At 39.0% G+C, this 26,924-nt stretch overlaps 1 protein-coding gene and 1 long non-coding RNA gene across 5 annotated transcripts in view; one reads left to right on the forward strand and one right to left on the reverse strand.

The window, feature by feature from the left end:
- The window catches only part of TTN (titin), a 275,391-nt gene that overhangs the window by 164,836 nt on the left and 83,631 nt on the right, over positions 1 to 26,924 (forward strand). For both annotated transcript variants that reach the window (XM_061434167.1, XM_061434175.1), the window contains 46 exons: positions 44 to 319; positions 450 to 589; positions 1,113 to 1,239; positions 1,332 to 1,595; positions 1,905 to 2,171; positions 2,305 to 2,568; positions 2,658 to 2,797; positions 2,964 to 3,090; positions 3,209 to 3,475; positions 3,590 to 3,856; positions 4,793 to 5,059; positions 5,151 to 5,290; positions 5,700 to 5,826; positions 6,634 to 6,776; positions 10,608 to 10,731; positions 11,448 to 11,714; positions 13,563 to 13,660; positions 14,613 to 14,781; positions 14,872 to 15,138; positions 15,240 to 15,506; positions 15,596 to 15,874; positions 15,966 to 16,374; positions 16,481 to 16,605; positions 16,710 to 16,976; positions 17,720 to 17,989; positions 18,080 to 18,382; positions 18,481 to 18,783; positions 19,061 to 19,248; positions 19,338 to 19,452; positions 19,559 to 19,843; positions 19,934 to 20,085; positions 20,777 to 20,924; positions 21,204 to 21,381; positions 21,673 to 21,794; positions 21,889 to 22,176; positions 22,287 to 22,583; positions 22,705 to 22,891; positions 23,349 to 23,464; positions 23,556 to 23,855; positions 23,971 to 24,270; positions 24,365 to 24,470; positions 24,559 to 24,755; positions 24,839 to 25,144; positions 25,240 to 25,518; positions 26,062 to 26,361; positions 26,470 to 26,772. In XM_061434167.1, coding sequence (XP_061290151.1) covers positions 44 to 319; positions 450 to 589; positions 1,113 to 1,239; positions 1,332 to 1,595; positions 1,905 to 2,171; positions 2,305 to 2,568; positions 2,658 to 2,797; positions 2,964 to 3,090; positions 3,209 to 3,475; positions 3,590 to 3,856; positions 4,793 to 5,059; positions 5,151 to 5,290; positions 5,700 to 5,826; positions 6,634 to 6,776; positions 10,608 to 10,731; positions 11,448 to 11,714; positions 13,563 to 13,660; positions 14,613 to 14,781; positions 14,872 to 15,138; positions 15,240 to 15,506; positions 15,596 to 15,874; positions 15,966 to 16,374; positions 16,481 to 16,605; positions 16,710 to 16,976; positions 17,720 to 17,989; positions 18,080 to 18,382; positions 18,481 to 18,783; positions 19,061 to 19,248; positions 19,338 to 19,452; positions 19,559 to 19,843; positions 19,934 to 20,085; positions 20,777 to 20,924; positions 21,204 to 21,381; positions 21,673 to 21,794; positions 21,889 to 22,176; positions 22,287 to 22,583; positions 22,705 to 22,891; positions 23,349 to 23,464; positions 23,556 to 23,855; positions 23,971 to 24,270; positions 24,365 to 24,470; positions 24,559 to 24,755; positions 24,839 to 25,144; positions 25,240 to 25,518; positions 26,062 to 26,361; positions 26,470 to 26,772 — 10,131 coding nt within the window. The remainder of the gene's footprint in view (positions 1 to 43; positions 320 to 449; positions 590 to 1,112; positions 1,240 to 1,331; positions 1,596 to 1,904; positions 2,172 to 2,304; positions 2,569 to 2,657; positions 2,798 to 2,963; positions 3,091 to 3,208; positions 3,476 to 3,589; positions 3,857 to 4,792; positions 5,060 to 5,150; positions 5,291 to 5,699; positions 5,827 to 6,633; positions 6,777 to 10,607; positions 10,732 to 11,447; positions 11,715 to 13,562; positions 13,661 to 14,612; positions 14,782 to 14,871; positions 15,139 to 15,239; positions 15,507 to 15,595; positions 15,875 to 15,965; positions 16,375 to 16,480; positions 16,606 to 16,709; positions 16,977 to 17,719; positions 17,990 to 18,079; positions 18,383 to 18,480; positions 18,784 to 19,060; positions 19,249 to 19,337; positions 19,453 to 19,558; positions 19,844 to 19,933; positions 20,086 to 20,776; positions 20,925 to 21,203; positions 21,382 to 21,672; positions 21,795 to 21,888; positions 22,177 to 22,286; positions 22,584 to 22,704; positions 22,892 to 23,348; positions 23,465 to 23,555; positions 23,856 to 23,970; positions 24,271 to 24,364; positions 24,471 to 24,558; positions 24,756 to 24,838; positions 25,145 to 25,239; positions 25,519 to 26,061; positions 26,362 to 26,469; positions 26,773 to 26,924) is intronic.
- LOC133257839 (uncharacterized) overlaps positions 1 to 26,924 on the reverse strand; it is a 149,027-nt gene that overhangs the window by 3,593 nt on the left and 118,510 nt on the right. For 2 of the 3 annotated variants that reach the window (XR_009739713.1, XR_009739712.1), the window contains exons 8-9: positions 2,950 to 3,077; positions 1,893 to 2,080 (exon numbers count right to left, since the gene is read on the reverse strand). This is a non-coding gene — a long non-coding RNA (uncharacterized LOC133257839). The remainder of the gene's footprint in view (positions 1 to 1,892; positions 2,081 to 2,949; positions 3,078 to 26,924) is intronic. The other variant, XR_009739714.1, reaches the window with a different exon arrangement.

Below are 26,924 nucleotides of genomic sequence, written 5' to 3' on the forward strand. Positions count from 1 at the left end.
ATTCAGATCATAATTATCTTTTCTGACCTCTTTTATCATACAGAAGTCATTAGAGACTGGCTGGTGAAACCCATACGAGATCAGCATGTGAAACCCAAAGGGACAGCTGTTTTCACCTGTGTTATAGCAAAGGATACTCCAAACATTAAGTGGTACAAAGGATATGATGAAATCCCCTTGGAACCAACTGATAAGACTGAGATAATAAGAGATGGAAATCATATACACCTCAAAGTTAAAAATGCTATGCCAGAAGATATTGATGAATATGCAGTGGAAATTGAAGGGAAAAGATACCCTGCAAAGCTGACACTTGGAGGTATAAAAATCTTACCATCTATTCTTAAGTTTTGTATGTGCCCAAGGCAAAATAATATACACAGGTACACTCACAAAAGTGTCATTAGATTGTTTAACGCCTGATGGTTTTTCATCCTTTACCAATACAGAACGTGAAGTTGAATTGCTTAAGCCAATAGAGGATGTTACCATTTATGAGAAAGAAAGTGCAAGCTTTGATGCAGAAATCTCGGAAGTAGACGTTCCTGGACAATGGAAACTGAAGGGAGAACTTCTAAGACCCTCACCTGTGAGTAATTTCTTCTTTTAAGTTGTTAATCATATACACAAATGAACCTGTCTACAAAATAGAAACAGTCTCACAGACATAGAAAAGAGACTAGTGGTTGTCAAGGGAGAGAGGGGGTGTGGAAGTTTAGGGTTAGCAGACACAAACTATTATGTATAAAATGAGTAAACCAAGGATCCTACAATGTAGCACAGGGAACTATATTCAGCATCCTGTGATAAACACTACATTGTAAGTCAACTATACATCAATAAAAAATATTCTATATGACTACATTCTATAACTGATTCTGACACTCGGATTTGGTTCAGTAATGATGGAATTATTTCTGGCTTCTAAAGTCTCAAAGAGGGGAAGAAATTTGATGCACTATTTGTAGACAGCTCAGCAATTTTTAAAAAATGTTTATGACAATGTACTTTATTTTCATTAGTAGTATTACAGTTATTTTATGGCTCTATAGACATCTGTATCTGAAACAATCTATCCCATTCAAATGCTAACTAAAACTATCCTTTTTCAGACATGTGAGATCAAGGCAGAAGATGGAAAACGCTTCTTGACTTTGCATAACGTCAAACTGGACCAAGCTGGTGAAGTTCTTTACCAGGCGCTGAATGCAGTCACGACTGCCATTCTGACAGTGAAAGGTATGGGCCTTTGGAACTCATGGAGTGGGCTCAACTTCATCTGACAGCCCCCTGCATTCTGAAAAGCCTCATTCTTAACGTTTGCCTTCCAGAAATCGAACTTGACTTTGCTGTGCCCCTGAAGGATGTCACAGTCCCAGAAAAGCGACAGGCTCGATTTGAATGTGTCCTCACTCGAGAGGCAAATGTTATATGGTCTAAAGGACCTGATATAATCAAGTCATCGGACAAGTTTGATATCATTACTGATGGAAAGAAACACATTCTTGTCATCAATAATTCTCAGTTTGATGACGAAGGAGTCTATACTGCTGAAGTGGAGGGCAAGAAGACCTCAGCACGATTATTTGTTACAGGTAAGAGCTGGTGAGCTCTGACTCTAACATCCTATAGTTAGGCACATGAATATCTGACTTTACATACAGAACATCAGGAAAAAAAAAAAAAAGGAACACCAGGTTTTAATAGCTGTAAGTGACCATCAGCCCCACAACTTTATTTTCACATTGCCATCAAAACAAGCCCCTTAATTTTTTTTTAATGGAGGATAGATCCTTTTGAAAAGGTGACTCAATAAATGCTATGTGAAAGATTCTTTTTGCCAGGCAAAGTGGAATATTTCTGAAAGTAAATTGTATTTCTGAGCATATTACCTTGTATTGCAGGTATAAGACTGAAATTCATATCACCTCTTGAAGATCAGACAGTGAAAGAAGGTGAAACAGCGACTTTTGTCTGTGAACTTTCTCATGAAAAAATGCATGTGGTCTGGTTCAAAAATGATGCCAAACTCCACACGAGCAGGACTGTACTCATCTCCTCGGAGGGCAAGACTCACAAGCTGGAAATGAGAGAAGTGACAATGGATGATATATCCCAGATCAAAGCCCAGGTTAAGGACCTCAGCTCCACAGCAAACCTGAAGGTCATAGGTAAATCTGACCAGCTATAACCAGAGAGCTGACTTTTGGATGGTGGGAGTGGGTAACAGTTAACATTTTGCAATGTGTAACCCTTTAATTTCACTTTGACGTTCTCTGATCATCTGCCAAATGTCCCTTACAGAGGCTGACCCCTACTTTACTGTGAAATTGCATGACAAGACAGGAGTCGAGAAGGACGAGATTGTTCTCAGGTGTGAAGTGAGCAAAGACGTGCCGGTGAAATGGTTCAAAGATGGGGAAGAGCTCCTACCTTCACCCAAACACTCCATCAAGGCAGATGGCCTGCGCCGCATCTTAAAAATCAAAAAGGCAGATGTGAAGGACAAAGGCGAATACGTGTGTGACTGTGGCACAGACACGACAAAAGCAAACGTCACTGTTGAGGGTGAGTTACACATAATTTCTAAAGGTACCCCATCTGAATCTGCGATTGCTTTGTTCAGTCATTCTTACAAAACTCTGTATAAATTTCAGCCCGACTAATAAAAGTGGAAAAGCCTCTGTATGGAGTAGAAGTGTTTGTGGGTGAAACAGCTCGCTTTGAAATCGAACTTTCTGAACCAGATGTCCATGGACAGTGGAAGCTAAAAGGAGAGCCTTTAACTGCTTCCCCTGTAAGTCGCAATGATCTGATCACATAGGTGGGGGTGGGGCGCTTGCTTGCTCAGTGGTGAAAGATAGGTACATTTCTGGTACAAAATCTCTTGATTATTTGTAGGAATAACCAGTTATGAAAATGATGTTTTTCTTTCTCTTTCCTCCTCACCTCACTCCAAACAGGACTGTGAGATCATTGAAGATGGGAAGAAGCATATTCTGGTCCTTTATAACTGCCGGCTGGACATGACAGGCAAGGTCTCCTTCCAAGCTGCCAATGCTAAATCCGCAGCCAATCTGAAAGTGAAAGGTACGTTCTGCTTGCCAGCCACCCTTTTGTATTTTCTTTGCAAGGCTTCCTTTTGAGACCCAGAACTGATGACTGGAAGCATATTCTGGCTTCATCCACACCCTTTTCTTTTTTTCAGAATTGCCACTTATCTTCATCACACCTCTCAGTGACGTTAAAGTCTTTGAGAAAGATGAAGCTAAGTTTGAATGTGAAGTATCCAGGGAGCCCAAAACATACCGTTGGCTGAAAGGAACCCAGGAAATCACAGGTGATGACAGAATTGAGCTTATCAAAGATGGTACTAAGCATTCACTGGTGATCAAATCTGCCGCTTTTGAAGATGAAGCAAAATACATATTTGAAGCTGAAGATCAGCATACAAGTGGCAAACTGATCATTGAAGGTAAGCATTCTTATCAAATAGGCTACCTTTAAACGCTTTTATTTTTATTCTTGCTTTTATATATCTTCCTTTAAGGATTGGAATTAGTAAATTGTTGTTGTTTTTTCCTGATAGGAATCCGACTTAAATTCCTCACCCCACTCAAGGATGTAACAGCCAAAGAGAGGGAAAGTGCTGTGTTTACCGTGGAGCTGTCCCATGATAACATCCGTGTTCGCTGGTTCAAGAATGACCAGCGCCTGCACACCAGCAAGTTCGTCTCAATGGATGATGAAGGGAAGACCCATTCCATCACATTCAGAAACCTCTCTATTGACGATACCTCTCAAATTAAAGTGGAAGCTATGGGGTTAAGTTCAGAAGCCAAACTCACTGTGCTTGGTAGGTGCTTTTTTTTAAATTTAATTTTATTGTATTCATCAGAAATGTATGTAGTATCTACTGTGTAAAATCTTTCAAGTGTTAAATTGCATGAAAGCAATGCCTGCCCTTAAGAAATGACCACATACATTATTAGGCTTGTGTCTGAAATATTTTTACCTAAAACTATGAGGATTTTAAAGGAATAAAGACTCAGGCTCACAAAATAGCCAGTTTAAATCAGAATTAAAACTCAATTAATTATGGAGCCTTGTCATATTTAAAATTAGGAATATAAATACTTCCTCTCTCTTCACTTTATCAAAATTATTTCAGAACAATGTTTCTCAAGTCCCTAAGAAACACAGAACTTACGTTAATAAAGCTCATTGTTTTTCCTGGGCTGCTAGTCTCAGGCAGATTATATACGAAGTCTAACATGTATAATGACTATTAAAGGCAAACTATTAATTGATAGAAGAAAAACTAATAATGTGAACTGGAAAGCTTACAGGTAAACTAGTCATAAGAGATTTGCTAAGAAATTTAAAATTTAGCTGAATGATGGAGAAACATATAATCATTTGAAGCTAAATTTCATTGTGTCTTTCATACTACTGTTAATGAAATACTTCAAAATATAATATAGATTCAGTTCAGTTCAGTCGCTCAGTCGTGTCCAGCTCTTTGCGACCCCATGAATCACAGCACACCAGGCCTCCCTGTCCATCACCAACTCCCAGAGTTCACTCAGACTCACGAGATCTTGATAAATCCCAGGCATCAATTCCTTTTCTAACTTTTAGAGAACTTTTGAACATACATGTTAAGTGAGTGGAAGCATGGTACATTTTCTAAATACACCCAGACTTCTGTGAGCTGCCCCTTAAACTTCCCAAGAGATTTTTATCTCCTTAGGCGGTTAATGAATTTTTTTCAATTATACTTTACTTGCAGAGGGAGATCCATACTTTACAGGAAAGCTTCAAGATTACACTGGTGTAGAGAAAGATGAAGTGATTCTACAGTGTGAAATTAGCAAAGCGGATGCACCAGTGAAATGGTTTAAAGATGGACAGGAAATAAAGCCGTCTAAAAATGCTGTTATTAAGGCAGATGGCAAAAAGCGCATGCTAATCCTAAAGAAACCCTTGAAATCAGATATTGGACAGTACACCTGTGACTGTGGGACAGATAAGACCTCAGGAAAGCTTAACATTGAGGGTAAGGAAATTTCCACAAGCTTTACTCTTGAAGCTGTTGGAGTTATTTCTGCCAGAGGCTAATGACACATGCTGACCCTGCACTTTTCTAGATCGGGAAATTAAACTGGTGCGGCCCTTGTACAGCGTGGAGGTGATGGAGACCGAGACGGCCCGCTTTGAAACCGAAATCTCGGAAGATGATATCCACGCCAACTGGAAACTCAAGGGAGAGGCCCTGCTCCAAACACCTGTAAGGCTATTTCTGAACTTGTCAATGCCCAGAGGAGCTGTGTGAAATAGGAAAAGGACAGGAGAAAAGTCAGAGTGCACACAAGGCATTTAAAACATGATATCAAGTTCATCAGAATTCAAGCCAATGAGAGCTATTAGGGTCTATGAATGGGCTCAGATAGGCACACTTGCGTTATTTTTGATCCAGCATTGGTACAAGGTTCTAGATATTCTGTAAATGCTGCTAGTTGGTGTAGAATGAAGCAGATAAAATAAGTATTGCCATCATGAATAATATTTGTTAGCTTTCTCTCACAAAATAGTCACCTCAAGAGTTTTCCTCGTAAATTCCTTTAATTAAGGTATTTTATCCTCAAACCAAAATACCAAAGATGACTTCCTATGGAATCTTTCCTCTTTTGACACAGGAATGTGAGATCAAGGAAGAAGGCAAAACACACTTCCTTATTTTGCACAATTGCCGCCTGGACCAGACTGGAGGGGTGGATTTCCAAGCTGCCAATGTTAAATCTAGCGCCCACCTCCGAGTAAAACGTAAGTATTATGTCTTTCTGCTGAAAGTGAATCGTATACTCCTACAGCAACTGGATGTGAGTGAAATTAGTTAGATTTATTTAGTTAATTAGAAAACATTATTAAAGTATAGAAACTAGCTTTCTGGTATTTACATCTTTGTCATCCTCATATACCTGTGGTTCAAATTCTAAAGTTTGGAAATTTCATCAACCATTCTGTTTGAACCAAAGAAAATTAAGTCTCACACTCCCCCACTCCCTAATTCTTTCAAAGTAGAATATTCATAGAAAAGAGAGTCTAACTCAGAACTCTTAAAGACCCTTAAAGAAAATTTTCAAGTGGCTGTACAACTTTCACACAAAAAAGAAAAACTCTGCTGTGTGGGCATTTCAGACTCAGGAAGGGAGGCAGGAAGCATCAGGCTAACAGTTTTGGAAGGTGCAGAAGTGTTTATGGATTGGACATGCTGTGTGATTGAGGGGCCCTTGTCCTCTCCCAATCAGAGTCTTAGTTATTTTGGAAGTCACATACCTTATGTAGCAAGAGGAACTCGATGCCTGGCAGAACAACAGATGCAGCTCAAACTTCTCGCTGACCTTGCAAATCAGAACGAAAGGGCCCCTGCAGATAGACACCCACTCCCTGGCCACCTGCTCTCCCCTTCTCAGCACCAAGGGGCCATGTTCACATGGGAGTGAGAACAGCGGGCAGTCCTGTGGCTCTTTCCTCCTCGGAGAAAGCATGAAGATCAATAACTAAATCTGTATTTATCCTTTTGGAATTACAAAATGAGTCACCGGGAGCTATTTCCTTCCCCTCGCACAGCCCGCGTCATTGGTCTCCTGAGGCCTCTGAAGGATGTCACGGTGACCGCGGGGGAGACCGCCACTTTCGACTGTGAGCTGTCCTACGAGGACATCCCAGTGGAATGGTACCTCAGAGGGAAGAAACTGGAGCCCAGTGACAAGGTCAGAGGCAGATGGGTGGTGGCCTTGCCTGCACTTCTTTCTCCCTCGGTTCTTTCATCTTGACATGCATGCTCTTGTTCTGCACTTTCTTTCTGTTCCCTTGCCTCCCCTTCCCTTCCTTTTCCCTACTCAAGCATGATTTCTGTTGATGTTGTAAAGTGGGTTCTTCTCATTTTTGTCGGGTTTAACCTGATGATATTTCTATTGAAATGGAAATTAAATTTTAAGTATGATCAAGTTTTAGGTTTTTGCAGAAAAGGCAAACATTAATTAATGATCAATGATAGTTTAATTCATTGAAGACAGGAGGGATCAAAAAGGCTTTCTGATTTGCTGTGCAGTACAAGGGTACAGATTAGGTTTCATGGAGAATTCTCTCCATGCTATTTCGTGTTCTGCATATAAGGGGATTAAGAGGAGAGGATGGAAATTCCATTTCAGGCAGTTGATCAAGTAGTTGAGATAACTTCTGGGTGGATCTGCTCTTCAAGCATTTCTCCAAAGCTATTTTTAACCCTCAAGTGCTTTGAGCTGTGCAAATTCTGGAATGCAAATGGACTATTTAAAATGCACCCGATGGTGGTGGCAAGAAAGAAGGACTCTGTGATTAGCCACACGTATGAACAAATATACTTTAAGAAGTTTTAGGAGGTAACTAGCTTGTGGTGGGTATTGAGTATCGAGCTCAATATCCAAATTGAACTATGTATTTTGCTCCCTAAGACAACATGTGTTTAAATTATCTTGATAACTCAGCATTACTTTTGAATTCTTGAAATAAAATATAGAAAACATCCAACGTGTGTTGGAAATAAGCACAGGCCATTATGTCCCTTTTTTTTCCAGTATTTTTAGAAATATTATCAAATGTGGCATCAAGTCTTCAATATAAATCAAACTGTTAAGAATTATAGGAATATAATTTAAAAGGGATTCAGTTTAATTAAGAGCCATAAAGTTGATTAAAGTATTAGAAGGAAAATGCCTTTGGACAACTATTCTTGAACAAAAATAGTAGTATTTTAACAAAGGAATTGAAGGGTAATCAGTTAACATTTATCTGGGAAATAAAATCTGCCTGCTATACAGACAGTAATGACCAGTTAATCTCCTTTGTTACCAAGGATAGAAAACAGTCATACATTCAATTTGCAGCAAGAGAATTAAGTTAAATGAGGAAACTGTCCTCACTGTGAGGTCTTCAATATATATGAACTGGGTGATGAAGGCATCTCCACCTTCAAGTTTGCTTTTTCAAAATACACATTTGTCCAGTTAAGTGTGGTTTAATTGTTTCATGTCTAAAGGCAGAACATTGGTTGATTTTTCAAGATCCTTTCATGTTTTGAATAAAGGAACACAAGAGAAAGTGTTAGTCGCTTCAGTTGTGTCCAACTCTTTGAAACCCCATGAACTGTAGTCAGCCAGGCTCCTCTGTCCATAGAATAGTCCAGGCAAGAATACCAGACTGAGTAGCCATTCCCTTCTCCAGGGGATCTTTGACCCAGGGATTAAAACCTAGTCTCCTGCACTGCAGGCGGATTCTTTACTGTCCGAGCCACAAGGGAAGTCCCAAAGGAACATTGCTTAAGGACAAATGATATTACTCTTTTGCTACTACATATCTTTAGCTCAAATTAAGAGCTTTTAATTAAAAGATTAGTCTTATTAGTTCTAATGTAAAACTAGACCATTTTATTTTGAAAAATTTTTGGAGTATAGTTCATTTACAATGTTGTGTTAGTTTCAGGTGTACCGCAATATTTCCTGAGAACCACTGAGCCTAGTTCTTGGTAATAGAATATTCTAGAGTTAACCTCAGTGAAATTGCAATGATAAAACCATGTGTCAACAAATAAGATATATCTGTTGGTAGATTAGAACGGGAGATACTTTTAAAAATAGCCCTAAATCTCAGTCGAATTTTTAAATGCACAATTTATACTGAAACATCATCACAAAAACAATCTTTCTCCCATTCAAGCACCATGTCCTTGAATAAGTAGCTGTGTCTCTAGAACATATCTTAATTTCTTTTTCCTACTTATTTTCCCTTATTTTGTTTTGGCTTTCCCAATTATTAAGGTAGTTATTTTAATAGCCCAGCTCTTCATTAAGGAAAAACCTTCATATGAAACCTTATTCCTGACTCTCTTCTTTATACCACCATAATAAACAGTTCTACTGATAAAAATGTTTACATTATTCTTAACTGTAAGTGAACTCTTAAGCAAAATCAATCTCTATGACAGGGCACAATGTCTTGAGGAATTTGGGATAGTTGAACTAGAAGAACCGCCAGTTGTCTTATAATTTACTGTCAAGATAGCTCTGTCTATAGCCTGATAATCAGTTGGCACAAGCCAGTTATGGGACCTAATTGCAGCCCATATCAAGCCAGTGTATTTTTTTTTGACAATTCATTTTCCTACAGGTGATACCCCTTCAAACCACCTAAGGTTGCATTTACAACAATAATATAAATCAGATATTAACGGTAGTGGCAGCATTTGTCTTCATACTCTAAGATCGCAGTAGTCTCCTGCTTTCACTAGTTCTGAAGTCTCTTTATCCGTTTGTGCTCTGTGAACAATCATAGTTCCGTCTGATACCTGCTTTTCCCAGTCATAGGTGCAAATACATGACTTTGATACATGAAATGAAGAGCCAACATCTTCATTTGTGTTTTCTAACAAAATTAAAAGACTGTACAAATTATTTTACTCATGTTTAATTGCTAATGTAATCACATTTGGTTTGCAAATAATTGCTAATTTAATCACATTTGGTTTGCAAAATAGTTGCTAAATAAATGGGAAGAATTCTAGTTCATTGCAAGGCAAACACCTTGCATTTAGAACATAAGGTTTACTTTCAGCTAACTATATGTGATCATTTTTCTCCCTTCCTTTCATGATTTAGCTATTATAAGTTCTTCCTTTATATATGTAAACCCAGTAGTAAAATGGAGTCAAATATATATGTATACATATAAATACTTACACACATATAAATTCGCCAAGGCATTTCAACATAGAAGTCCTCCCTGTAATTATATAAAGGTAACTGCAAACTATACAAACCTAAAATGTCCTCAAAAGATTCCAAACTATTGGTTTAAATTATTTTCAAATACATATATGCTATACAAATTACTATAAAGCATTTTGGAAAGCACTATTTCAGACTCTTTACCTGAATGAACTAAATGTACCTACATATATGTGTGTGTGTGTGTGTGTATAGAGAGAGACAGAGGAATGTTATTTCGTATATTCTTTTTTATTCCAGTTTTATTGATATATAATTGACATACAGCACTGTATAAGTTTAAAATGTACAGCATAATAATTTGGCTTATGTGTATCATGAAATGATTACCACAATGTTTTGTGAGCACTCATCTCATATTAAAGATAAAGCAAAAAATTTTGTCCTGTGGTTAAGAACTCTTAGGATTTACCTTCTTAACAACCTTCATATATAACATACAGCAATGTTAATTATATCTGTTATGTTGTAGTACATTACATCCCTAGTACTTATTTATCTTTAACAAGAATTTTCTACCTTTTGATCAGTTCATCCAATTAGCCTCTCCCCACCACCCCACCCAGCTAAACAAAGATCTGATCTCTTCTTCTATGAGTTTGTTGGGTTTTTTTGTTTTTGTTTTTGAACTATAATTGACCTATAACACTATATTAATTCCTGATACACAACATAGTGATTCTTATTTCTGTAGATTTCAAAATGATCACTGTGATAAATCTAGTTACCATTCATATATCCTTAAACTGAACTTTTTTCTTTTTTCCCAAAAAAAACTAGGTGGTTATGCGTTCAGAAGGAAGAGTTCATACACTTACTTTGAGGGATGTAAAATTAGAAGATGCTGGAGAAGTCCAACTAGTAGCAAAAGATTTCAAAACGCAAGCCAAACTCTTTGTGAAAGGTAATAATCACACAGCTTATTTGTTTAAAAACATGTATAATACAGAGTTTCTTAAATAATGCCAACTCTTAACTATCTGTATATGATAAGTACCACCTGGTGGTCAGACAGTAAAGTGTCTGCCTGCAATGTGGGAGATTTGGGTTCGATCCCAAGGAGGAAATGGCAACCCACTCCAGTACTCTTGCCTGGAAAATTCCATGGACGGAGGAGCCTGGGAGGCTACATACAATCCATGGGGTCACAAACAGTCAGACATGACTGAGTGACTTCACTTCACTTTACTTCACAGATCTCTCAAATCCACCGAATATCAGAAAGGCTAATTTTACTTTTTGGCCTAACAAAATTAGACCAAAATTTAACTTAAAAAAAAAAAAAAAGCCAAACTTGGCTAGAATAGGTTTCACTTCCTTTTTCCATCCCACTGTTTTTATTGCATTCAGTAAACAGTTGGAGGAAATCTCATTATCAATGGGTACCTATCACTCTCTTAACCAAGAGTTGGCTATTATTTCCTTGTTGTTTCATATTCTTTGCTTTTCCTCTGTATATAAAAATAATGATGAAACATCATTATTAGAGGAAAACATCCAGGTGGAATCAAAACTTACAAATGAAACTTAAAAACAGAAAAGCCCTCGAGATACAAGAGGAGAATTGAGGAGGTGCTGAAACTCTTGGAGAAGTTTGGCTAATTAGTATGATTCTTTCAGAACCCCCAGTTGAATTCACTAAGCCTCTTGAGGACCAGACGGTCGAAGAGGAAGCCACAGCGGTATTGGAGTGTGAAGTATCCCGAGAAAATGCTAAGGTGAAATGGTTCAAAAACGGGACAGAAATTCTCAAAAGCAAGAAGTATGAGATTGTTGCCGATGGTAGAGTCAGAAAACTTATTATACACGGCTGTACCCCAGAGGATATTAAGACATACACTTGTGACGCTAAGGATTTTAAGACTTCTTGTAACCTGAATGTCGTGCGTAAGTATTCTTCTTACACAGGACTTTTCACTTGTAACTCTTTGATAAGAACAACAAAACCACTTTTTGCATGCCCTTCTTGGCCTAACTGCATTTCTTGGAGACTTACATTATTGGTACTAATGTAACATGATCTTTTATGTGTTTAAAAAAAGAACTGTCCTTCTGCTATATCTGGTCTGAGAAAGGCAGAGTGATCACTTTTTGCTATGCTTCTCACTGAGTAATGAGCAGATGTGCTCTTTGCCTATGTGGAGTAAGCCTACTGCAGGAATATCCCAATACAGATAAGGACAATTTAAACTTAAAAAGACAAGAAGGGAGTCAGAAAAAAAAAAAAAAAGGAAAGGAAATGAAAACAAGTTCCACTTGGAAGGAAAATGAATTCTCAGGTGTGAGAAACCACTAGAAAATGAGCTTGAAACTTCAGTTTGAAAAGGAGCACCCCAGAGGTCTGCTGTAGTGTGATAAAACCCATTCACATAAAGCTGTCTCTGAGAAGAAGAACGGAAAAGAAGATGGAGTGGAGCCTGGATTGAGCCCTATAAGTGAAGAGAGCACTAATGGTTTTTACCCTTATTTCTTTCTCTGGTGGAAAATATAACATCTTTTTTCAAAATGCCACGTGCTGGCTCATTTTTTTCATTCATTCATTGGTCGAGCGGTAACTTTTTTAGAGTGTCTTTATTTTTGTGTAGTATTTGCTATTTACTCACCTTAAGATATGTGGGCACCCCCCACACACACCCCTACCATGCCTAATCCATCAAGCTTACTTTCTGCACTCTGCAAACTAGGGTAGTCCCTGCCCTAGCATGGAAAACAGTTTTATTTTTAAAGAATCAAGCCCATTTTTTAATTCTTGTGTGGAATTAGAAAACAATACACTTGCTGTTTGGTTTAGTTGCTTCCCATCTGTTAACAGCTCGTAGTGGCTTTGATTGTGCTTCCGTGCATCTTAGTCAGTTTCATTCTTTCCACATTGTGGTTGCTCTACTTTCACTTAAGACAGAATAGATTCTTGGGTCACCTTCTTCTCTGTCCTCTACTTTGTCTCCACTCCAAGAAGGCTCAGCTACAATGAGCATATCTTCAAGCCTATTAGCCAGCACTTGTGTCCCAGAATCTCACTGATCAAGAAAGGTCATCTTGGGAAGGACTCACAAGGAGCCCTGGAAAAAGGAAGGACATGTTGGCAGCTCTTCAATCCTATAAATCCACCAACTTAATTCTGGAGATAAATAAAACTATAAATATATATATATATATATATATAAAAGAATCACCCCCTCCCACTCAAAGCTTGTTGCTTAGTTGCACTAATGAACTTTATGCCTTATATTTGACTTATTTGAAGCTGACACACCAAAAAAGCTGAACGTATATGATTTCAATTGCAGACTTATGCCTCTTAGCTATAGACAAGACTGGCCATAGCTCTCCAAGCTGTACTACAATTGAATTCTTCTAATTTCTCAAAGATTATTCTGCCTGCCTTAAATAAGATAATGATTCTTTGCTACTGGTATTTTCTTTGACAATATCAACTTTCAACTCTGGAGAAGTATCAGTGAAGATTTTTCCTTCCAGCTATCATTCAGAAGAACTAAGCTGGTGATAGGAAGAATTAGTTGGGCATATAATATGCTACATAATTTTATAAAAACTACAGAGATGTGTAAAATGCAAAGCATCACAACTGAATGGCAGCTCCAAGTGACTTGCAAATCAGTGGTAGCCTAATATGAAAAAGCCTGCAAAAAGACTCACTTTTTCTTAATATGCACTATAGTAATGTCAGAATGAATTTCTAGAAACCTCATTTTGAATTCTGACCTTCTCTTACAGCTCCTCATGTGGAATTCTTAAGACCACTCACTGACCTTCGAGTTAAAGAAAAAGAAATGGCCCGATTTGAGTGTGAAATTTCCCGAGAAAACGCCAAGGTCTGTGATTGTGTGGTTGCTAACTTGTGTTCGCCAGTAAATTTGTTTACTTTTGGTCAGCCAAAATGAGAAGAAAAAAAAAAGTGAACCAAACCTATCTCTAATCATTTTACTTTTAGATTAATGGTTTTTTCTCTCGTATGACAAACATACTTGATTTAATTGTTCTCTTAGTAGTATTCACTTGCTATTACTTAAAAAACGCTGGATTTACAATCAGGGCATTTAGATATAATTAATTTGAACCATAGGAGAGAGATTTTTCTTAAGTTAAAAACAATCAAATATCAGCAATGTCCTATCTCTCAACTAAATACTCCTGGTAGCCATTAACTACCATGCTATGCTATGCTATGCTAAGTCGCTTCAGTCGTGTCCGACTCTGTGCGACCCCAGAGACAGCAGCCCACCAGGCTCCCCCGTCCCTGGGATTCTCCAGGCAAGAACACTGGAGTGGCTTGCCATTTCCTTCTCCAGTGCATGAAAGGGAAAAGGGAAAGTGAAGTCGCTCAGTCGTGTCCGACTCCTAGCGATCCCATGGACTACAGCCTACCAGGCTCCTCCATCCATGGGATTTTCCAGGCAAGAGTACTGGAGTGGGGTGCCATTGCCTTCTCTGTTAACTACCATAGGAGAGTCAACTTTAAGTCTCAGTTTACACATTTGGAAAACAAAGGAGTTGGTCTGCATGAAATCCAAAGCCCTCTATGACTCCACACTTATATGATCCCATTATTTTTAATACCTGATAGCAGTGTCACAGCTGTTCACATAATTGTGAAGTTTGTTCTTGTTTTGGGGGGTTTGGTTATATTTATCACTTTAGTTCTTCTTAATAATATTAGGTCTTACTGACTGCTTTTAGAAGAGCTTAGGATCATAGTTCCTCTCAAGGACATACATGTGAAGGAATAAGAAAACTGATAAAGGTATTTGTTTATCTTAAATAAAGGTTCATTGGTTTAAAGATGGTGCTGAAATTAAAAAGGGCAAAAAATACGACATCATATCTAAGGGAGCAGTCCGCATTCTTGTTATCAACAAATGTCTACTGGATGATGAAGCAGAATATTCCTGTGAAGTACGGACAGCAAGAACTTCTGGCATGCTGACAGTTCTGGGTAAGAGTGAAGTCTTTCTCTGCAGAAGTATATGTGTTGGGGGGAAAAAAACTCCAGTTTAATTCATTTTTTAAAAAATTCTTCTTGCAGAAGAAGAAGCTGTCTTTACAAAAAATCTTGCCAACATTGAGGTTAGTGAAACAGACACTGTAAAACTGGTTTGTGAGGTCTCCAAGCCTGGAGCAGAAGTGACTTGGTACAAAGGGGATGAAGAGATCATTGAAACAGGAAGATACGAAATACTTACTGATGGACGAAAGAGAATCCTGATCATTCAGAATGCTCACCTGGAAGATGCTGGCAACTATAACTGCCGACTCCCAAGTTCTCGAACTGATGGCAAAGTCAAAGTTCATGGTAAGAAAATTACAGTGAATGCTATTTTAAGAAAATCATGCTTGTTGCATTCAAGGTAGAAATGCTAAAGTTTTCAATATCTTGCAACTTCTTCTTTCCAGAACTTGCTGCTGAATTTATCTCAAAGCCTCAAAACCTTGAAATACTTGAAGGAGAAAAGGCTGAATTTGTCTGCTCTATATCAAAGGAAAACTTTGAAGTCCAGTGGAAGAGAGATGATAAGACTCTTGAATCTGGAGATAAATATGATGTCATTGCTGATGGCAAAAAGAGGGTTCTAGTTGTGAAAGACGCCACATTACAAGATATGGGCACTTATGTAGTCATGGTTGGGGCCGCCAGAGCAGCAGCTCACTTGACTGTAATTGGTAAGTGTGTTTGTGCTTCTTGAATTTACTTACATTTGCATCTACCACTTTGGTCCTTCATACTATAAAGTCTTGCTGATTGCTTTCAGAAAAACTCAGGATTATAGTTCCTCTGAAGGACACCCGTGTGAAGGAACAACAAGAAGTCGTCTTTAACTGTGAGGTCAACACCGAAGGTGCCAAAGCCAAATGGTTCAGAAATGACGAAGCCATATTTGATAGTTCGAAATACATTATTCTCCAAAAAGACCTGGTCTACACTCTCAGAATTAGAAACGCGCAATTAGATGATCAAGCCAACTATAATGTGTCTCTGACCAATCACAGAGGTGAAAATGTTAAGAGTGCAGCCAATCTAATAGTAGAAGGTAAGTCACTTATTTGACATCAGAGATTTTAAAAATCAGTTTCTATTATGAGAACAACTAAAATCCACATTCTTCTTCTCCTTTCCAACAGAGGAAGATCTTAGGATCATTGAGCCTCTTAAAGATATTGAAACAATGGAGAAGAAATCTGTCACATTCTGGTGTAAGGTGAACCGGCTCAACGTCACATTGAAATGGACCAAAAATGGAGAAGAAGTGGCTTTTGACAACCGTGTCTTATATAGAATTGACAAATATAAGCACTCTCTAATCATTAAAGATTGTGGCTTCCCAGATGAGGGTGAATATGTTGTCACTGCGGGACAAGATAAATCTGTTGCTGAGCTTCTCATCATAGAAGCCCCTACAGAATTTGTGGAACACCTTGAAGACCAGACAGTCACTGAGTTTGACGATGCCGTCTTCTCCTGCCAGCTTTCCAGAGAGAAAGCAAATGTAAAATGGTACAGAAATGGGAGAGAAATTAAAGAAGGCAAAAAGTATGTGAGAACATCTCAATCTCTTCTTGGCTATATACACATATACATGTTTGGCAATATAGTGGTCCTTATGAAAGCTAACCAATAATTCAATCTCTTCTTTTAGATACAAATTTGAAAAAGATGGCAGTATACACAGACTCATTATAAAAGACTGCAGGCTGGATGATGAATGTGAATATGCTTGTGGAGTAGACGACAGGAAGTCTCGAGCTAGACTTTTTGTGGAAGGTACATATTAAATGAAAGGACGATGTTTAATATTAGCACCAGTCTTCAAATGTTGTTAATCCCAATACAAACATGTTTGTATTTATTTCACATTTTCTTTTCAGAAATCCCTGTTGAGATCATCAGACCTCCCCAAGACATCCTTGAAGCCCCTGGTGCTGATGTTGTCTTTTTAGCTGAGCTCAACAAAGATAAGGTGGAAGTCCAGTGGCTCAAAAACAACATGATTATCGTCCAGGGTGACAAACACCAGATGATGAGTGAAGGAAAGATACACAGGCTACAGATTTGCGACATCAAGCCCCGTGACCAGGGCGAATACAGGTTTATTGCCAAAGACAAAGAAGCCAGAGCTAAGCTTGAACTGGCAGGTAAGTCCCTTTCTTGTATCTTCAGATAGCCTTCTAAGACTACAGATACTGTGCTGGTTTCAGACTTCATAGTTGTGAGACCCTTTTATTCCTACTAAGCCCTGTCCACATGTTAACTATTCTTATTCCTCTTACCACCAAGACCCTTGCTCTTTACTTGCCAAAACCCAGCACAGTTCCTGGCATGTGGCAGCTGTTCATTAACTCCTAGAATTAACCTATTGCCCTGTGAGTCTCCCCAGCAAACCCAGGCCTAGAGCCAGCCCTATTCTTTTGTACTTTCCAAGTCCCTGTGGGGCCCCTTAGGTCTGTTCTTATTCTGACCCAGGCTTCTAAGACATCCCTGTAGGCTGACATTTTGAAAAAGCCATTAATACACCTCTTGTACATAACAACAAGTTTGTCTGATTTATCTTGAACTAAGTATGAGGTGCCTACTCTGTATAAAACAAAAAGCATGTTTTATGCACTACATTTAGGCCTGATATTATTAACAGCAAAGAATGGAGATTTTATGGTTTCATATCATCCTTAATCCTCTGTTCTTCAGAGTCTGATAATTTGTCAAGTAAGCTGTTGAGAACGCAAAGTCAGCTAGTGTTCTCTCCACTGTGAAGTTACTGTGATATGCTTCCAAGGTTATGTAACTAGTATTTGCTGACGAATGCATAGTAAAACAGCTAGGGCATCTCTGGGCTACAATAAAGCACTCCAGAACATTCACATGTGATTTTTCTCACTAGCTGCACCTAAAATCAAGACAGCTGACCAAGACCTGGTGGTTGATGTTGGCCAGCCTCTGACGATGGTGGTGCCCTACGATGCCTACCCCAAAGCAGAAGCTGAGTGGTTCAAAGAAAATGAACCCCTGTCTTCAAAAACAGTTGATACCACAGCTGAACAAACTTCCTTCAGAATTTTAAAAGCCAAGAAAGAAGACAAAGGAAGGTACAAAGTTGTGCTTCAGAACAAACATGGAAAAGCAGAAGGATTCATCAATTTAAAAGTTATTGGTAAGCCCTTGAGTCACTTGGACTTTACTGGCAACGCACAACTAAAAATGTGATAATACACTAAAAAAAAATTGTATATGTGAATTTCAGATGTTCCCGGGCCAGTACGTAACTTAGAAGTGACAGAGACATTTGATGGTGAAGTGAGCCTTGCTTGGGAAGAACCACTAACTGATGGTGGAAGCAAAATCATAGGTTATGTTGTCGAAAGACGTGACATCAAGAGAAAGACGTGGGTTCTGGCCACTGACCGTGCAGACAGCTGTGAGTTTACTGTCACTGGTCTACAGAAAGGAGGAGTTGAGTACCTGTTCCGTGTGAGTGCAAGGAACAGAGTTGGCACTGGTGAACCAGTGGAGACTGACAGTCCTGTAGAAGCGAGGAGTAAATATGGTAAGAAGACTTTTTTAAGTCGATTATAAAGTAGCTCATCTCTGCTTTTATCCCTGAGATAACTGAAAGCCCATGTTTTCTTCTGTGATGAAATGCAGATGTTCCAGGCCCTCCTCTGAATGTAACGATCACTGATGTGAACAGATTTGGTGTCTCTCTGACATGGGAGCCACCCGAGTACGATGGAGGTGCTGAGATCACAAACTACGTCATTGAATTAAGGGACAAGACTTCTATCAGGTGGGAAACTGCCATGACAGTGAGAGCCGAAGACCTGTCCGCAACTGTCACTGATGTGGTGGAAGGACAAGAGTATAGCTTCCGGGTCAGGGCCCAAAACCGAATTGGAGTTGGAAAACCAAGTGCAGCCACACCTTTCATCAAAGTTGCTGATCCCATTGGTAAGTTCATCAAAAAAGGAGAAATAAGTACTCCACTAAATCAAGAAACTAAGCCTATCAATTAAAATAAAAGTTAATACAAAGCACATCAGAGAAATTTGAACAAAATTGTAGAAATGCAGACTGTGCCTGCTTTTATCCAGTGACTACGGGGATGATCGAAATGATGACTGCATTGTCTTAATAAATCTGTCACTGAACTAAATGGTGGGTTTCCCAGGTGGCACTAGTGGTAAAAGAATTAAATGGCATACTCCAATTCTTTCTTCCAATCCAGAGAGACCAAGTCCTCCTGTGAACCTAAATGCCTCAGATCAGACTCAGTCCTCAGTTCAGCTCACATGGGAACCTCCTCTGAAAGATGGAGGAAGCCCAATTTTGGGCTATATAATTGAACGATGTGAAGAAGGAAAAGACAATTGGATTCGTTGCAATAAGAAACTTGTCCCTGAACTGACTTACAAGGTAGGGCATGTGTATCTAACATAAATAGTTTATGATTGTGGACTTAAATGTATATATATATTTTTACAATTATTGTTTCCTAATTTTAGGTTACTGGATTACAAAAAGGAAATAAGTATTTATATCGCGTATCTGCAGAAAATGAAGCTGGTGTTTCAGATCCATCTGAAATTCTTGGTCCTCTAACTGCTGATGATGCTGATGGTAAATGGATATTTCATTGTTAGATTTGGGAACAGCACGTAGCTTCTTTAGGGGTATTGGGATTTAAATATAGTATTGGAAAGTCATTAATTTTTCTCTTTGGTAGCTGAACCAACAATGGATTTGAGTGCATTTAAAGATGGTCTGGAAGTTATTGTGCCAAATCCCATCAAGATCCTGGTTCCAAGTACAGGCTATCCAAGGCCCACAGCTACCTGGTCTTTTGGAGATAAAGTACTAGAAGCAGGGGACCGGGTGAAAATGAAAACCCTGTCTGCCTACGCCGAGCTTGTCATCTCTCCAAGTGAACGTCCAGACAAGGGCATTTACACGCTGAAGTTAGAAAATCGTGCAAAGGCAATTTCTGGGGAGATTGATGTCAATGTAATTGGTAAGGAACTAACCTTTTATCATATAAGGTGATTTGACAGTACTAATATTGGTTCAAGCTATTAATGATTCTGACTGAATTTTTTTTCAGCTCGCCCAAGTGCACCCAGAGAACTGAAATTTGGTGATATAACCAAGGACTCAGTACATTTGACTTGGGAGCCACCAGAAGACGATGGAGGAAGTCCATTAACTGGATATGTTATTGAAAAGCGTGAAGTCAGCCGGAAAACATGGACTAAAGTAAGTTTTGAGCAGCAATGCACCAACTCCAGAAAAGAGAATGGGGGAAATCCTGAGATGCCTTGCAAAGTTAAATGTTTTTACCTTTACACTGCTGAAAAAGTACCTCAATCTTTTTTAAAATGTGTTGATGCTAATGCTTCCTGAGATAGTTCAACCAAGGTATGGTGTAATTGCCTCTTTCTATGAGCTTTACCAGATCTTTTTCAACTAGGTTTGTTAAAAAAAAAATAAAGCAAAACCTACTTATTTACTTAGTACCAGATTAGTATCCAGTATGTCCTTTTAAAAGGGCTATAAGCCATTCTAAGGACACTAAGTACTAAATTAACTCTCTGGTTGTCATACCTCTCACTCCACTAGATAACCTTAGTTGGCCTAACTGCCCTTTTCTCTCCCCAGTTTATACCATTACTTTCCTTTAACCTTGATTTATCATATTTCTACTGGCCAAGCTGGTAGAAAGAATCAACACCTTATTTGCCAACTTTTTAATACATATAAATTATGAAACAATTCCACCTTATATTAAGGGTCAGATATTATTTTGTATCTTTCTTTGCAACTTTTTCCTTAATATGAAATTAACACAGTCATCCTTAGCATTCAAAACTCTGCTCGTGAAAAAACCTTTTGACTTGGGCAGAGAGTTTTTGGAAAACAACTAATTAATTATATTGCTTTGTCCCAGGTTATAGACTCTGTGACTGACCTAGAATTCACAGTTCCTGATCTTCTTCAAGGAAAAGAATATTTATTTAAAGTCTGTGCTTGTAACAAGTGTGGCCCCGGAGAACCCGCATATGTTGATGAACCTGTAAATATGTCAGCTCCTGCAAGTGAGTACATCCTTGATAATTTCTTACCTAACCTCTTGTTACCTGTTTTTGTTTTTATTTTTCACTTATTTATTTTTTGGCCACACTTGTGTGGCTTATGGGATTGAACCTAGGTTATAGCAGTAAAAATGTGGAGTCCTAACCCCTGGACGACCAGGGAATTCACACTTGTTTTTGCTTTAGACCTGGAGTTGAAGTTATGAGGGAAAGACACAGGTTGGCAACAGAGAGATTTCATAGATGGTCTAAGACTGACCCTATCTCTTTAAAACGCTATAGCGGTACCTGACCCACCAGAGAATGTTAAGTGGAGAGATCGAACAGCCAAGAGCATCTTCCTAACATGGGACCCACCTAAGCACGATGGTGGTTCACGCATCAAAGGGTATATAGTTGAAAAATGTCCACGTGGTTCTGATCGATGGGTCGCCTGTGGAGAACCAGTGGCAGACACAAAGTAAGTGTTTAAATTATTTGACATAAGAGTAAATATTTACTCTTACTACATGAGCTTTATTTTGGAAAGTCTAAATGTTAAGTTTAGAACTTCTTTGGTGTGCCTAATTTGTTAAAAGTGCTGCTGAACTTACCCTTTAATCAAGATTTTTATTAATTAAAATACTGACGCAATCCAGAATTAAAGGATAGTATTATACCAGGGGTATTAATTTTGGAAATATTATGAATACTACATAATGGGACAGATGAAATGCCCTAAAGTAAAATATCCTCCTTTGTTTCCTGACAGAATGGAAGTGACAGGTCTTGAGGAAGGCCAGTGGTATGCCTACCGTGTGAAGGCCTTGAACAGGCTAGGAGCCAGCAAGCCAAGCAAACCCACAGAAGAAATCCAGGCTATAGACACACAGGGTACTCACTTTAGGTTTTTGCTTTGTTAGTCAAGACTTCTGACTTTAACTCCACCTGAACTTGCTAACATCTTAAATAATCTTTTCCAATTTAGAGGCTCCAGAAATTTTCCTGGATGTGAAGCTCCTCGCAGGTATCACTGTAAAAGCAGGAACTAAGATTGAACTTCCTGCCACTGTAACCGGCAAACCTGAACCTAAAATAACCTGGACAAAGGCTGACATGCTTCTGAAACAGGACAAAAGAATCACCATTGAAAACGTTCCTAAAAAATCCACAGTGACGATCATGGATAGTAAGAGAAGTGACACCGGCAGGTACATCATCGAGGCTGTGAACGTCTGTGGTCGGGCCACCGCCGTGGTAGAAGTGAACGTCTTAGGTGAGGGAGGTGCTCATTTTATAAATGAGCAAACTCATTCTAGCTACTTTTGAAAATAAAACATGATTTAAAAATGTGGTTTTTTTCTGAGTGTGTAATGCCATCCACAGATAAACCCGGACCCCCAGCTGCTTTTGACATCACAGACGTGACCAACGAGTCGTGTCTTCTCACATGGAACCCACCACGTGATGATGGTGGATCTAAAATCACAAATTATGTTGTGGAGAGAAGAGCCACTGACAGTGATATGTGGCACAAGCTCTCATCAACTGTCAAGGATACCAAGTTCAAGGCAACCAAGTTAACACCCAATAAAGAATACATCTTTAGAGTTGCTGCAGAAAACATGTACGGTGTTGGTGAGCCAGTCCAGGCCACTCCAATAACAGCCAAGTTTCAGTTTGGTAAGTTTCTCATTAACCAGTTAGTTTAAAGGGAAAAAAAAAGGATACTTATGTTAAATGTATATTTAGTTGTCATATTTATATAAAGGCTATATAACCCATACAATTATCCTGTCTATAGATCCACCTGGACCTCCAACTCGCCTAGAACCTTCTGACATCACTAAAGATGCAGTGACCCTCACGTGGTGTGAGCCAGATGACGATGGTGGCAGCCCCATCACTGGATACTGGGTTGAAAGATTAGATCCTGAAAGTGATAAATGGGTTAGATGCAATAAGATGCCAATAAAGGACACAACATACAGGTACGCCCAAGCTCTCCATCACAGTGTTAAAACAGCAGTGTATACAAATTTTCATTCTTTAGCATTCCTTTTGAATATATCTGATTATATATCACTATAAAACTTTTAATTATTTTTACTTATCTTTTCTGTTACCACATAATTTCAAAAAAGACATAAATTCCATTGAAGGACACAGTTCATAATTTCTTACCATAAAATATCAACTTTATGGAAGTTCCAAAGTGTTTGGTCCTCCAGTATATTAATGATTATTATTATAGATATTATAATTAGATTGGTACATGTGACCAAATCTTGTGTGTGACCATGAAAAGGCAATTTTTAATTTATATTGAAATATTTTCATTTAAATTGCCAAACCAATTTTTAAATAAATTACCTTCTTCTATGTGAAATAAATAGAATTTTCTGCTTTTCATCATGGTATTCAACTCATACTTTGTTCCTAATTCAGAGTGAAAGGTCTCACAAATAAGAAAAAGTACCGATTCCGTGTGCTGGCTGAAAATCTTGCTGGACCTGGAAAACCAAGCAAATCAACTGAGCCAATCTTAATAAAGGATGCCATAGGTATGATTCATTTATTTTCTGTGATTGTTTTGAAGCTTATATTAATTCCTTTGACAAACCTAAATAATGATTTCATTTCATTGGCTTGCAGACCCTCCATGGCCCCCTGGAAAACCAGTTGTGAAAGATATAGGCAGAACATCATTGATGTTGAACTGGACAAAGCCAGAACATGATGGAGGGGCAAAGATAGATTCTTATGTCATTGAAATGCTAAAGACTGGCACGGAGGACTGGGTCCGAGTGGCTGAAGGGGTTCCCACCACCCAGCATTTGCTCCCAGGTCTCATGGAAGGGCAGGAATACTCATTTCGAGTTAGAGCCGTGAACAAGGCCGGGGAAAGTGAGCCCAGTGAGCCCAGCGACCCTGTGCTTTGCCGGGAGAAGCTCTGTAAGTCACTTTTGATTGTTTCATCTTTGCTATCTGGGTTCTTAGTGACTACTAGAAATTTTAGTGAAGACTGAATATTGGACAATAAGAAACGGACTATTTTTTTTTCCTTCAGATCCCCCATCACCACCTCGCTGGCTTGAAGTGATCAATATTACAAAAAATACAGCAGACCTAAAGTGGACAGTTCCTGAGAAAGACGGTGGGTCGCCCATCACCAACTACATTGTGGAAAAGCGAGATGTGCGACGGAAAGGCTGGCAGACAGTGGACACGACCGTAAAGGATACCAAGTGCACAGTGACCCCGCTGACGGAGGGCTCCTTATACGTGTTCCGAGTTGCTGCAGAAAACGCCATAGGCCAGAGTGACTACTGTGAAGTTGAGGACTCTGTCCTGGCCAAAGACACCTTTAGTATGCTCTCTAACTTCATTTTTGTGACACCATTTTATAGTAGATTGTCACTTTTCTCTCTGGTGTTTCTAACCAACGAAAATGTTGCTTTCAGCCACGCCTGGACCACCCTATGCTCTGGCAGTGGTTGATGTGACGAAACGACACGTTGACCTGAAGTGGGAACCACCTAAAAATGATGGTGGAAGACCAATACAGAGGTAGGACCTTAATTAACTCATAAAGAAGAAATTACATCTGGCTGAAGAGTCTTTATTAGTGTTAACAAAATGCTTGTTGTTTCAATAGATATGTCATTGAGAAGAAAGAAAAATTAGGTACCCGTTGGGTGAAAGCTGGAAAGACCTCAGGACCTGACTGTCACTTTAGAGTAACTGATGTCATTGAAGGAACAGAGGTCCAGTTTCAGGTTCGGGCAGAGAATGAGGCTGGAGTTGGTCACCCTAGTGAACCAACAGAAATCCTGAAAATTGAAGATCCAACAAGTAAGTAGTGCTGATTTTACAAAGGATATTGTCCAGAGTCTGATGATGAGATTATGGATGTAAACATTTCACTGTCTTTTAAGGTCCTCCTTCACCTCCTCTTGACCTGCATGTTACTGATGCTGGGAGAAAGCACATTGCCATTGCTTGGAAACCTCCAGAGAAAAATGGTGGAAGTCCTATTATAGGATACCATGTTGAAATGTGTCCAGTAGGCACTGAGAAATGGATGCGAGTTAATTCTCGCCCAATAAAAGACTTGAAATTCAAGGTTGAAGAAGGTGTTGTGCCCGACAAGGAGTACGTGCTGAGAGTGAGAGCTGTCAATGCTGTTGGAGTCAGTGAGCCATCTGAAATCTCTGAAAACGTGGTTGCCAAAGACCCAGACTGTAAGAACACAGTTTCTTTTTACAATTAATAAAGCAAACTTTACTCCTGCATTGCATTTTGACATACGATTTTTTTTTCCCCTTTTGGATTACAGGCAGGCCAACAATTGATCTGGAGACTCACGACATTGTTGTCATTGAAGGTGAAAAGTTAAGCATTCCTGTTCCCTTCAGAGCTGTCCCAGTTCCAACTGTTAGTTGGCATAAAGATGGCAAAGAAGTGAAAGCAAGTGACAGATTAACCATGAAGAACAATCACATCTCTGCACACCTTGAAGTTCCCAAGAGTGTCCGTGCCGATGCTGGCATTTACACCATTACCCTAGAGAATAAGCTTGGCTCAGCAACCGCCTCAATCAATGTCAAAGTCATAGGTAATCATTCTTTGATGAAATACCAGGCACGCTTTACATGTTGGGAAGATTGGTTAACTCTGCAGTGCTAGTAGAAATGGCTTCATGAATTGACTATTTGTAAACTAAATGTCCTTTCAGATTATTTCTTACCATATGAGAAGCAAAGCAATTCTAAAATGAAATTGCTAAACTCTAATTGCATTTGTTTACTTCTGTTGTAATTATTTGCATATGAAATAGCAATTTGAATAAGAGATATACCCAAAGAATGTTTAAATAACCAATATTCATTTATTAATTGTATTTTCAAGTTTTCATAGTGTTCTTAACCAGGGGTGGTGACATTTTCTGCCCCTTCCCCCAAACATGGTGGTGAATCGTGTTTGGAAATTTGGGAGGCCACTTTTGCTTGGAACAAAACTAAGAGGGAGCTACCGACACTTAATAGTTCAGAGTCAAGGATGCTAAATGGCCTACCGTGTCCTACACAGAGAAAGTGTGTGCTCTTAATACCGAGCCTTTTCAGGTTATAATAATAATTATCATTTTGATTTTTAATAGGCCTACCTGGGCCATGCAGAGATCTTAAAGCAAGTGACGTGACCAAGAGTTCTTGTAAATTAACTTGGGAACCTCCAGAATATGATGGTGGAAGCCCAATTCTTCATTATGTCCTGGAACGCAGAGAAGCTGGGAGGAGGACATACATACCAGTCATGTCTGGTGAGAACAAACTGTCTTGGACTGTCAAGGATCTCATACCAAATGGTGAATACTTCTTCCGTGTTAAAGCTGTCAACAAGATTGGTGGAGGCGAATATATTGAACTGAAAAATCCAGTCATTGCTCAAGATCCAAAGCGTAAGTTTGGGTGTGAACATCATAAAGCTAGGAGTTGTGTTTTTTTGTTGTTTTTTTTTTAAGATGGGTTTCCCTATATTAACATAAGGTTTTATTCTTGTACTCCAGAACCCCCTGATCCACCTGTAGATGTTGAGGTACATAATCCTACAGCTGAGGCAATGACTATTACATGGAAGCCACCTTTGTATGACGGAGGAAGCAAGATAATGGGTTACATCATAGAGAAGATTGCTAAAGGTGAAGAGAGATGGAAGAGATGCAACGAACACCTGGTCCCAGTCCTGACCTATACAGCAAAAGGCCTTGAAGAGGGAAAGGAATACCAGTTCCGTGTGCGAGCAGAAAATGCTGCTGGTATCAGCGAACCCTCTCGGGCCACTCCTCCAACCAAAGCTGTGGATCCTATTGGTAAGTCGTGTTTAATGGGTGTGCCATCTTCCCATCATGAAAGAAATGAGAATAATGTTCCGTCAGACAGGGCTTCCCAGGTGGCTCAGATGGTAAAGTGTCTGCCTGCAATGCAGGAGACCCGGGTTCGGTCCCTAGATCAGGAAGATCCC

The sequence above is a fragment of the Bos javanicus genome, chromosome 2 (genome assembly GCF_032452875.1).
Source record: "Bos javanicus breed banteng chromosome 2, ARS-OSU_banteng_1.0, whole genome shotgun sequence".
Lineage (NCBI taxonomy): Eukaryota > Metazoa > Chordata > Mammalia > Artiodactyla > Bovidae > Bos > Bos javanicus.